The 13,213-nt window shown below is 34.7% G+C and overlaps 1 protein-coding gene across 2 annotated transcripts in view; it reads right to left on the reverse strand.

Moving 5' to 3' along the window:
- Nucleotides 1-12,427, reverse strand: part of LOC131168380 (protein SHOOT GRAVITROPISM 6) — a 128,190-nt gene extending 115,763 nt beyond the window's left edge. For both annotated transcript variants that reach the window (XR_009140284.1, XM_058127752.1), the window contains exons 1-7: nt 12,275-12,427; nt 12,099-12,189; nt 11,945-11,999; nt 11,704-11,835; nt 5,562-5,633; nt 955-1,045; nt 740-835 (exon numbers count right to left, since the gene is read on the reverse strand). Coding sequence is in view for 1 of the 2 variants with exons in the window: in XM_058127752.1 (XP_057983735.1) it covers nt 740-835; nt 955-1,045; nt 5,562-5,633; nt 11,704-11,835; nt 11,945-11,999; nt 12,099-12,189; nt 12,275-12,314 (577 nt within the window). In the remaining variant the exon portion in view is untranslated. The remainder of the gene's footprint in view (nt 1-739; nt 836-954; nt 1,046-5,561; nt 5,634-11,703; nt 11,836-11,944; nt 12,000-12,098; nt 12,190-12,274) is intronic.
- Nucleotides 12,428-13,213: the final 786 nt, after the last annotated feature.

Here is a 13,213-nt window from a genome sequence, read left to right on the forward strand (position 1 = left end):
GAAATTTTTGTCAAACACGACATTATGAAAAGTAAGCTAGATCTCAACCCAAGAAGGTGATCTACCAAACTAAAAGTAGTATACTGTTCAACCCCAAAGTAGCCCAAAAATAAGGCCACCAGTATAAGAACAGTCTAAATTTAAGAAGTTAAAAATTTTTGTCAAGTTATTAACAACTTGTCGAGTTCAAGTACCATATATTAGTTTACAGTGAACAAAATGCCTTTGTTGAGCACCTATGGTAGTTTTGCAACAGTTAATTGTAGGAGCTTTAAATGGAACCACATGAATAGCTAGCTTTTCAGCCCATTCATCCTAACTAATGCCAATTTGAGGACAAGAACACAACTATTTTATAAGACTCAACAAAATTATTAATTTATAAAGCAATATTATAAACCAAAAGGCTGCTGCTATCTACAATTCATGGAAAGCAAGAAATGGGTTGATCTTTGATGATAAGAATAATTCTGATTTGATTGCCGCTCAAGTTGCATGTGACATCAAAATCGGATAATTGATCTTTAATTAGCCTGCTGTTTCTGTTGAGTTGTAGGTTGTTTTGTACATCTTTGTATATGCTAGTTCATTTGTTGCCACTGATAGTGTGCACATGTTTGTAAGGCTTATACTATTTTTAGCCATGATTAATATATGAATCTTAATTCTTCCCAAAAAAATAATATTTTATAAATCAAAAATCGTACATTTTCTTCAATTATGAGAAAACACAAAATACCATTTGCAAAAATAGGCCGGTGGACATCCCTCACATTTCCAAGAATAGGCAGAACTCGTGAAAGGACACCTTTCAGTCGTGGAGTAAACTGCAAAGCTTCAATTGAATTTAAAAAAAAAAAAAAAACAATAAGAGAATTCAGTTTAAGCAGATAAGTTATGATTACCAAAGAGAAAACCCAAACTTATTAAGAGAAGGGAGTTTGGGGGATTCACCATCAGCAGAAGCAAAGTCTGCAAGTATTTGAACCATAGCTGGTAGAGCTGAACTCGGCCCCAACAAATGAAGAAATATTTCTTCCATCATCTGCCAAATCATGACAAACAAAAATTATTGAACACACCAAATATAATATCATTTACCTTGCTGCTTGGGTGGGGAGTGCAGTAAAGAGAGAGAAACAATAGTGTCTCAGTAAAAGTAAAAAAAAAAAAAATTTGATGTGTAAGTTGATAAGCATCCACTTTTTCTTTTTTTAATTTTTCTATTTTTCCCCCAGGGCCGTCTTTTGGGGGGGGGGGGGGGGGAGGACTAAGGACGATTGAAGCTATAACAAGGTAAAACAAATTAGAAACTAATTTACAAATATATATATATATATAAGAAAATTATTATAAAAAAATTAACAAAAATATGCATTGGATGAGAAACAAAAACGAGTGTTTGCATGTGTATGTGTGCGCATGCCCTTTTAATAATTGAATTCTTAAACAAATTTCTCCAATCCCATATCTCCTCAGCAGTATCAAGGTGCATACAAATTCTAGCAAGGACTTCCACAATGGAAAGACAGTTAATGCATCTTCACAATGTGAAGACATTCCAGAGCCCAACTAAAGAAGATGTTCAAACTCAACTAGTCCAGAGATCTGCACTGCCTTAGACTGCTGTAAGTAGTTATTTCCATTCATCTTTCCCATCATAATCTATAGCACGTTAGCAACAAACGAGAATTTTCAGATTCATGAATTCCAACACAAATACGATAGCAACACAAATACTTAATGAACAGCAATGCAAGTGCCTCTATATCACAACCAATCCAGCACACACAACTAAAAGATTGGTAGAGACACACAGATGTGGATACCCAAAGCTATTTGACCTCAAAACCATGTTGTGTCAAGACAAGCTGAACGAAACAAACAAGGGCGAAAATTTTGCCTCTAGATCACAACCAATCCAGCACACACAACTAACAGATTGGTAGAGACACACACAGATGTGGAGACCCAAAGCTATTTGACCTCAAAACCATACTCTGTGTCAAGGCAAGCCGAACGAAGCAAACTAGGGTGAAAATTTTGGCTAGAAGTATCTTCGCATACTGGAGTGTGGCACTGGCTTCCAGACACTGATTAGCATGTGAGGGCAAATGCACCAGCAGCTGAGATCATGCTGATTGGCATCCTTTAAGGACTTCTGAGACGTTGATTTGTAAAAAAGAGGCCTGGATTACCTCTAATCATACTGGCAGTGGCGAGCTTGATCTCCAGCAAGGATTCTGACAGTGACACTTGCCAAATGAGATGGCACAAGGTTGTTTAGGGTTAGGGCATGAAGAATCATGCAGATGACATTCACAGATCTAGGGTTTTAGGATCATTGCTCTAATACCATGTTTAGAGGGAGGGAGGGAGGGAGGGGGAGAGAGAGGAAAAAGAAGAAAAGAAGTCTCTTGTAAAAATTTAGGTCATCTATTCTATTTATAATATATCGCATGTACACCAAAGGATGATAATACTCTTATTTAATATACGAAAACCAGTAACAAACCTAGCCCAACATTGGCTCTAACAAATTATCTCAACAAAAGCAGTTTTAAGATTCATTGGAAGAGACAGACACGCATGGAGCAAAATTTGATATTCCTATGGATCCTCATCTAAAAGTTTCAGTTGATGACCAGGACTTCGATGACAAACACCAATAAAGGAAGCTAATTAGCAAGATTATTTATTTGACAGTAATTTGAACTAATTTTTCCTTAGATGTTGGTGTAGTGTGATCATTTATGGAAAATTCAAAACAGGTGTGTTAGGAATTGGGATGCTGGGGGCAGAATACTCCAATCAACACATCTTCATTTTGAAACGATGTCATCCCATCACAATTGTTACAATGCCAACCACACAGGGGGTGACATCAGGAGAGGGAGGGATCATCGTGTATATACTTTTTTTGTATTAGTCTCCATCAAGTGGCCAATTTAGCATCACTTATTATATGAACTTTCTTAAGATACTTGCTTTATGGCATCAACCATTAGCAACCATTCATAATGCATGCTATAATCCTTAACCCAATGCATCCCACAAAAGTACAGGTTTTCTATATGAACTAAAGAACCATATCATGGGAACAAATTTCCATAACTGCAGTTTTGGGAAGAATCATTCAAGACTATAACAACAAAACGTTTAATCATCACATAAATAATTGGACAATTCCAGTCAATGTCATGTTTAGAGCTAATGATGAAGTATAAGACTGAGGGAGAGAGCATTTTAAACGATTGGATCACTTCTCTTCTCACATCTTCCTCTTGGTGTTTTCCCATTAGTAAAGATTTTGAAACTAGTCTAAACACCCATTTCGAAGCACTTAAAAGAAAAGTGCTTATAGCACTTAAAATAAGCACTTTTACAAACAACAAACACTTATTGCAAAAAGTGCTTTTCCAGAATCACTTTTTTCATAACTATTTAAATGAATTTTGAGAAGCAAATTAAGATAGCTTTTTAGCCACTTATGAGTGGCACTATCATAGGTGGGGTCAATTTTGTACATATAAGAAAATAAAGTGGCTATTTTTAAATTTAAAAAATACATTAAAAGATAATAATACATTATTTTATTATGTATTATAATATATTAACTATTAATGAAACATAATTCAATTATGCTATGAAGAAGAAGAACCATCTATTAATTTAAATTAATATTAAAAATTAAAATACTAATTTAATTAATAATATTCTTTTAACATAAACTAACATGATAATCATACGTTATAAATATAAATTAAGAACAAGGTTATTGTTAATCAAAAAATAATATTATGATATTTTTAATTAATAAAAATATTTAAAAATTAAATAAAAAACAGTTAACTAATTATTAATTAAATTGTTAATTAAAAATTAATCAAATATTATTTTATTATGCACTATAACCTGTTAATTATTAATAAAATATGATTAAATTATAGAATGAATAAAAAGAACTATCTATAAATTTAAATTAACATTAAATAAACAAAAATTTTTAATTTATTTATTGATACAATTTTTTAACATAAATTAATGTGATAATCATATTTTATAAATATATAATAATAATAAATTATTTTTAATTAATAAATAATATTATATTCTTTATTAATAGAAAATATTTAAATTTTAATTATAAAAATATTAATATTTTTATTTAAAATATATTAAAAAATACATTTTAGTTATTATAATTCAATTCCGGATTGAACAAGAACTATTTATTATTAAAATTTCAAATTTAATTAATAATATTATTTTTATTATTATAATTTAATATGATAGTAATATGTTATAAATATAAATTAATAACAATATTATTAATAATTAAAAATAATACTCATATATTAGTTTTTAATAGAAAGTATTTAAATTTTAATTATAAATAATTAAAATAATTATTAATGAAATTTTTACTTAAAAATATTAATATTTTTAATTTAAAATATGTTTAAAAATAATCATATAGTACCTTGTAATAAAAATAAGTATCCAAATACCACTTATTTTAAACACAATCAAACACCACTTATAACTTTCAGCACTAATTAAATTTAGCACTTTTTTAACAAAACACTTCTACGTAAGTGGTTCCAAACGATCCCTAAAAATCGTTTGCAACCACTTATAGAAAAGTACTTTTCTAGAAGAAGTACTTATCTGAAAAGTATACTTTTTTAGATAAGTACTATTTTTTAGAAAAATCCATTTTCAGAAAATACTTATTTTCCTAAAAAAAATCGACTAAAAAATTATTTTTGAAATAAGTACTAATTTAAGTGTAAAACAAACACTACTAATATTCAAACAAACACTAAATTTAAGTGCTTTTCATGATGAGCAATTTTTTTAAGACGTTCGAAACGGGCATTTACATCTATTGCAGGCCTCCAATCAACCCTAAAAAAAAAAAGTAATATAGAATGCTAGAAAAAATTTTAGACTTGTGCGTTTGTCGCTTAGCTGTGATTTACTGTGTTTGGTTGAAGAAGAATGCCCAGAGTTTCAAGAGTCACCGTTTCCCTCCGGTATTTGCTTTGGGATAACATTTTTTTCACTTGCCTCCTCATGAGCTTCTACTGTTGAAGCCTTTGAAGAAGAGAGAAAACTGATTTCGGCGAAATTAGAAAGCTTTGCTACTGATTTTCCTTGTCTTTTTTTAGCTTTTGTTGAGTAGGAGGATATCTATCATCCTTTAATCACGTTATTTGTTTATCTCTTTCTTTTCTTCAAAAAAAGTCTTCTTTTTATCAAAAATCAGAAAACGTACAGAAGCCACTATTGTACCTTTTTTAAGAAAAAAAACAGAAATTCATTAATAACAGAAGATACTTCAGAGCAATATCAGGTTATTTTCACATAGCTATACCAGTAAGAAGTGGCCCTGTAATTTTGTGAAGGACTTGTGTTTTCACATGCCCTTGTTCTGTTGAGTATCTGTTCTACGCTTGTACTTTTTGTAGCTAAGTAAGCTCTTCTTCAAACAAGCAGACGGGTAAAACAATTAAATAGGCAAAAAGAATAATAAATAAAGGCTAAAGTAAACTTACTAGGTCAGGCAAATGTGAGCCTATTGATACAAGTAAACCTGCTGCAGCCCTTTGCCAGTCTGCATTCAATTCCTATATAATTAAGAAGACAATGAGTAATCTAATGGCTCATAAAAGATGAATGAACAAATAAACTTAACAATAAGAAGATTTTTTCTTTAATAACAAAAGAAGTTCACTAAAAGATAGGAATATACAGAAAGGAGGATAAGACATATCCCTAGCAAAATCTAGGACAAACCAGATAGAAAATACAAAACCAGAATAAGAAAGAGAAAAAAAAAAACAAAAAAACAAACAAACAAACAGACAAACAAAAAAGCAAAAAACTCTCAGCTCATAGTATCAAGCCAACAAATAATGCCAATCACATTGAACATCCGAGAAACTCACTCCCTTTAAAATTTCCATAGCCAACACACTAGAATTACAACATGAAATGATTTTTTTTTTTTTTATAGCAAACGAAATTCATTAATAGGAAGAGAATTTACAAAAAAAGAAAAGGCATCTCTCATAAAAATATGGAACAGAACAGAAAAAACTAAAACATCAAAAAACAGAAATCAATCCAACCAATTCTTCCAATCCCTGTTTAAATCCTGGAAGCTAGCTTCTGTGAAAACTCCAAACATGATACACCATAAAGAAGTCAAGAACGAAATCTTTTCCCACACCAAATACAAATTCAACTTCTTCCCGGGAAAAAATCTGTGCATTACATTAAAACCAAAGACCCCATAAAACTGCATACTTGCTACACTTCCATAGAGCTACCCTACCCTTCCTTCTGCCAAAGCCTGCTAAAGAAGTAATTAACAAGTCTTCCACTCAATAGGGACAGACCCAACTCTCTTCCACAAAATCAAACAATTTATTCCAAATCCTCATGCAAATCACAATGCAAAGAGAGGTGAGAGGCTGTTTCAGAATTCCTATAACGCAGCACGCAAAAATCTGGAGAGAGAGCCTTCAACAGTCTCCAAATTTGCAGCAAGTTATTGGTATTAATTTAGTTAAGCACAACCAACCAAGCAAATGCTTTAATTATGGGGAGAATTTTAACCTTCCAAATAACTAAATAAAGAGGAAAGGGATAATTTGAATAGGTCAAAAAATCAGAATGATTTACAAGAAAACATCCCCGAATGATCTAGACACCAAGAACGAACATCCCTACCCAAGGATAATTAGCAATTGTTCAATAAGGACAACAAAGAACACAACTCCACCATCTCCCTATTAATCAGAGGCCACTTGAAATGAAAATTGCAAGAGACTGGTAAACCACTCCCATTATCCACACAAAAGAATAACTCTGTTTGGCTCAGAGCACAATCTAAAAAAACGAGGAAAAGAAATGAGGGCAAAAAATAAAACCATTCCCAAGCCATTGGTCTTTCCAAAAAACGAATTCGAGACCCCTCCCCACTACAAATTTAGTGTGAAGGGTGAACATAGAGTAAGTCTGGGAAATAGGCATCCACGGACTCCCCAAAGAACATCTCAAGCTAGCATTGGTATCCCACCCATTCTCATCCAACCCAAACTTACTGCAAATAACTCTATGCCATAAGGAATTATCTTCCTAGAGGAAGCGCCACAACCATTTAGCTAAAAGAGTGGTGTTCTTAGACAAGAAGTTACCAAGACCCAACCCCCTCTCCTTGCTAGCAACTACCACTAAAATTCTAAAAACAGATAAAAAAAAATAGAGAGACAAGTTGGATAAGCGTAATTCTACCACCGAAAGAGAAAGGGCACCCTTCCAATCATCTAATCTCTTCGTAATGCTCTCCACTACTGGATTCCAAAAATCCGCCCCTCTAGGATTCCCACCCAATGGAACCCTTAAATAAGTTAGGGGCCATTCCAATAAACCAAACAAATGTCTGCTACCCAAACTCTAGTCCTCTCATCGAGTACATTTAGAGCTGCTAAACCACTTTTCCTGTATTAATCTTAAGCCTAGAAACTCTCTCAAAAACATTAAGAATACCCAAAATTCTTCTAAATGAAAGGTTACGATCAAATGGTATCATCGGCAAATTGAATATGAGAAACTACTACCCCCTCATTCCTAACACCTAATCTTTTCACCAACCCTCTATCGACTGCCCTATCCACCATCCTACTTAAAACATCAGCTACAAGTATAAACAAAAAGGAGGATAACGAGTCTCCTTGTCTAATGCCTCTCGAAGCAGTAAACAAAGATTTAGGTTCACCATTAACAATAATTGAAAACCACACATTAGACAGACAGCCCATAATCCACCTACACCATCGCACCCCAAAACCCTTTTTCGAAAAGACCTTATCCGGGAAACTCCAACTTGCTCTGTCATAAGCTTTCTCGAAATCTACTTTAAAAACAAGCCCCGTCTTCTTATTCCTATGGATGTCCTCCACCACCTCACTAGCCACCAGGATAGCATCCACTATTTGTCTCCCCCCTCCCTCTCACAACAAAAGCACTTTGGGCTCTAGAAATAGAATCATTAGGCACCGTACTCAACCTATTAACTAAGACTTTAGTGATAATCTCATACAGACTAGAGACAAGACTAATAGGTCTACAGTCTTCAACCTTAGAAGATCTAGCTTTCTTAGGCACCAAAGCTATGAAGTCAGAATTAATACTCCTACTCAAAATCCCATTCCTATAAAACTCAGTGAAAACTTTCATCAAATCAGCCTTAACTATCTCCCAACAATCTTGAAAGAATGCGAAGTTAAACCCATTTGGACCCAAAGCCTTATCTCTATCCATTCCAAAAACCGCCACCCTCACTTCCTTCTCATTAAAAGGTCTCTCTAGCCAATGTAATTGATCATCAGAGACAGGATCCCAATCTAACCCTCAATCATAAGTCTATTAAGAATATCCTCCGATACAAATTGCGAAAGAAGTTAGTTAAAATAGAAGATATGAGACGCTAATCATTAGTACTCCTCTCATCCCCCAAGTCCAGCTCCCTAACCAAATGCTTCCCTTTTCTTCCATTGGCTAATCTATGGCAAAGTTCAACTTCTTCTAGCCCCCACATCATTGCAAATAAAGCACATTTCCATAGTGCACCCTTGTCCTTTATCCTTCCAAAACCAACAAAATAAATTGCACCGTCTCTGGATAAACCCAACTCTCGCCCAATAAACCAATAACTTATTCCACACTTTCTAAAAAAAAACACACTGCATAAATAAATAGGATGCTGATTCTGAAGTGTTATAAAAAAGCACACAAACATCTGGAGAGAATGCCCTCATCCGTCTTCTACTCTACAAGTTATTGGTATTGATTCTATTTGCACAACCAACCAGATAAAAGCCTTGATTGTTGGTATTTAGTGCAGTATCTTCTTCACTAATGAAAAGAAGATAATGTGATAAAGATATTGCTCAACTGCACAAGGAACAACCAATCAAGCTAGAGTACAAATATTTAAATGCTATTTGGTAGTGTCACTTTCCAAAAAAATAAACAAAGCACTAAGTGCACAAGTTCCCACACAATAATATCAATGGTTCACATTAGTAGAGATTAGTCTCACAGTCAAAAATAATGACACAAGCACAAGCCTTCAAAGCTGTGAATTTCTTCAAAGCTAGAACCCATGATCTTATAATCAATCCCAAGAGATTGGCCATAAGAAAATGTAAATCAAATAGAAATGAGAAGCTACACATATTTTTATCTCCATATCCATGTTCTCCCTGTATCCTCTCATAACCTTTATTTTCCTTTCCAATATGTTCATTCAAATCAGCTCCTATGAATATTTTCTCAATCCATATCTTTCCAAAATTGTCTTTTAAGGTTTTTCACTAAGCCTATTTGAGAAGCATAAGCACTAAGGAGTAAGGACATTTATTATCTCTTAGTGACCATCTTGATTTTTATGAGTTTATCCCCTACTCCATTGACATCTACAACATTATCTTTTAAGTCTTTGTGTACAATGATACCTACCACATTCTTATGTTTTTATTTTCTAGTGTACCAACATTTGAATCTTGTTTTCCAGTTTCTCTAGTTTTCTCCCCTACCCACTTAGTTTCTTAAAGGCACTATCTCCATGTTTTTACCTGTAAGTGTCCCTATATTCCAAGTTGCTAATAGATATGCACTATAAAGCAAAATTTGAGGATGATGATCAACAATATAACTAATTTATCCCATTTGAAATTGTACTTTCATCTATACCTATTTGTATTTCAGTATTCTTTGTATTTGTATCAAGGGTTTTTATTTACCATGCAACTTTGACATCTAAATTGCAAGAAGCAAAGTAACATGAACAAGAACAAGGAATAGAAAAGACTATTTGATTAAAAGAATTGTAAATCAAATTTTGAGAATAATATCATGAAGAAAAAAAAATCACAAACCCAACATGATTCTCTAAATCATCTTATGCTAGATGTCCAACATCTCATTCATATAATTTTCTTTTTATGAAAATCTACATAAATGTTAGCTTCTAATCCAATTTTTAACACTCATTCCAATTTTTGGAATTGAACACTCTTTTTTCTGTTCTTGACAACAACCCAAATGAATTCTCTTCTTGAGGGTTACCAACTATGTAGCAAACAAATGAACCAAACTATAACCTTGGGAACCTACTATGAGTCTTATGACTTGAAACTATTGATCGTTTTAACTAGCCACCTTGCTCAAGAGTGTGTTTTTGTGGAAAACACCATCAGATTAGAACAAAATGAAGTTCATTGAAAATTTTTTATATATAATAAAAGAAGGTATATTCGATTGAGAGAGACTAGTTACAAACTAAGGCGACAAGAACCTTCTTTTGAACCCAAAGAAAGGTCCAAAACATTATTATTTAAACCTTGGGCCTATGCTAATAAATGGTGCACATTTGTTAAGAAAGAAAGCCTTCCTTTCTCATATACCTAGCCCAAATCCAAGATGAGCATCAGTCATCCTAACACAACCTTCATGCCCTCATCTTCCTCACTTGCAACCCTAGCTGCCTCTACTCACAGCGGCCACTAGAACCCCAAGTACTTTCACCTTATGGATGTTCTCTCTTCTCCAAACAAGTTGCGATGTTGTCTAGAAGTGTCACTCAAGATCCCTTCAATTGCAAAACTCCCTTGTGCCAAAGACATAAGTTTTCTAACTCCACACAACTTACGCCGCCTTCGCCTAATTTCCCTTCCAGCATCACGTTACTCCACAACCTAGAAGCTGAAGAGCTTGCGGCGCATTTTTCTTCAAGATCAAAATGAAACACTTTCTTTAACTCACAAAATTCATTCACAAATCTTCGCCATCCATACCATTTGCACCTCCAAGAATAAACACCAAAAAGTTCTTCCCTTTCTCCCTCATCTCCTTAGCTCAAAAAACTTCCCCACCTTAATCCACCTAGTCACCATCCAGCATAGAATACTTCCCTTATGAGCATTTCTGGATCCCCTTTCCTGCCAAAGGAAGGTTGACAAGCCATCGACAACCCAAGAGGCTGCCTCCTTCAAGAATTTAACCCTTTTAACCCATCTATTATGAGAGACGTTCTCAAACACACACAATAAGGGGTCTCCCCCTCCTTCTCCAAACCCAAAGGATTTACCTTCGATCTACACCAAATGCCTTAACATCTATTGTTCGCACAGCCATGATCGATTTCGTGTAAGGATGAGAGAGTTGTTTCACACGAGACAAAGAGACTAATCGTCCCTCATTTACCAAAGTTGTCTGTCTTAAACAAGCATCAAGAGAAGTTCATTGAAATATAGGAGCTCATTTAACCTAGTAAGGCCCTCCAAGAGCTCTGGCTGAAATGGAGCACATATAGACACTTATCAAACCATCTTGGTACCTTTAATTTTTCACAAAACATCAGCAAAAGTAAGAAGCAACAGTTCACACATGTTGCCAGGTAAGGAAAAGATCTTAAATCAAAACAAGCACACAGCAACATTCAGTAATCCACAGTGGATCACTATATTCAAATCAACAAGGAAAATGGGATGCACTAAGGCACTAAATTTACTATTTAAGTTCTTTGTTTTATAAAATCATTAAAAGGCAGAAAACTGATAATCCAGCTTGAATTGGTAATGAAATAAGCAATGACATCTGCCAGAATAAATGGGTACTATAACACACCTTAGAAGAGATAATCTCCGCAGTTGCAATTCTAGCGAGCTTTGTCATGAAAGAAGATTCTGCATCTCTTTTGTCCAAGGCTCGCACACCAAATGCCATCACTTGAAACAACCCAGCCATATTCCCAAAACGCTGATACAATTCCCAAATGAAAATGTCCAGTTACGATCCAAACTCAGAGTAAACAAAAGAGCGCTCTTTAGTTAGATTACAGAGAAACAAGCGCGAGAAAAGGTTGTACCCGACGTCCTCCCCGTGAAACCGCAGAACAGCAGTCAAGAACCAGAAGAGGGTTCCTGCCATTGCAAATTCATTAGGTCGATTAGAACAAAATTTCATCGAGAGAAAGAGGGAGATGCAAATGGAAGCGAAAATGTTTCAGAGTGAAGCGTTACAGAGCGGCGATGTCCTTGAGTGCGGCCGTGGATGATTCTCTAACCATATGAGATTCATCGGCAAGGGACAATATCAGGACCTGAACGGCCTCTGAAACAACACAAAAGAGATCAAAGATTAGAACAGGGGGAAATTAAGCTCAAATTTTGGGAACATACTTGAGAGCAGAGACTACCTGGTGCAGGCACTGAGATTCCAGAGCTTGAAGAGGCCATGAAAGATCAAGCTGTGTGCGAGAGCGCAGAACAACGAACCGACAGAAGAGGAAGGAGGAAGAGGAGGAGGAGCAGAAGAAAAAGAGCGACTGCTCGGAAATTGCCAGGTGGGGGCCCGGGTCTCTCGAGAAATTTTAACTTTTACACTGCAGACGATCGCATGAGTTTTGTTTATTGAATTGGAACGTTAGGCCGTAACTCGCATGCCCCTTTCATTCACCAGTCACAGGGGACGCCTAGAAAGTCCCAATTTAGTACAATCGTTTGGCATGATGGTTTGCTGTTAGCGACAAGGGAAGTTATGCCGGGCTCGTTCTCGCACATGGGTGGTAGAAAGGATGAATGCTCGAGAAACGCAATAAATTGCAGGATTAATTACAGAAGCTGAAAGCAATTCAAAGAGTTGCGACTTCTTAGTTATTTTGATGGTTAGTATTGTGTGGTTGATTGGATTATTTAAGTTTTTAGTAAATTATTGTGTGTTTTGATTTTAATTAATAATTGATTGATTTATTTAAGTTTTGCTGTGAGTACTAAACAACTAAGTAAAAGAATTTTAAAAAAAATTTAAAATTTTTAAATAATCTAATTCACCCCCCTCTTGGGATCACTATTCTACTTTCACAAGCAGTCTCAAGCAAGCATACTGTCCTGAACAAGGTACGCTTGTGACATTTTCCCCTACTTATGTAGTCAATTTCCTCGTACACTTTGATGCTAAGTACTCTTCAAATTTTTCCATGAATTTGCCGTAGGTCCTCCGCTGAAATCCAATTGATTTCTTGATCTCCAAGGTCTTTCCACTTCACTAAGAACTCCTGTCATTTTCTTCCATGATGGTGTGAACCCTCTATCCGCTAAGGTGACTTCAACTTCTCTTTTACCATGTTGCACAATCT

This window comes from Malania oleifera, chromosome 11 (genome assembly GCF_029873635.1).
Source record: "Malania oleifera isolate guangnan ecotype guangnan chromosome 11, ASM2987363v1, whole genome shotgun sequence".
NCBI classification, from domain to species: domain Eukaryota; kingdom Viridiplantae; phylum Streptophyta; class Magnoliopsida; order Santalales; family Ximeniaceae; genus Malania; species Malania oleifera.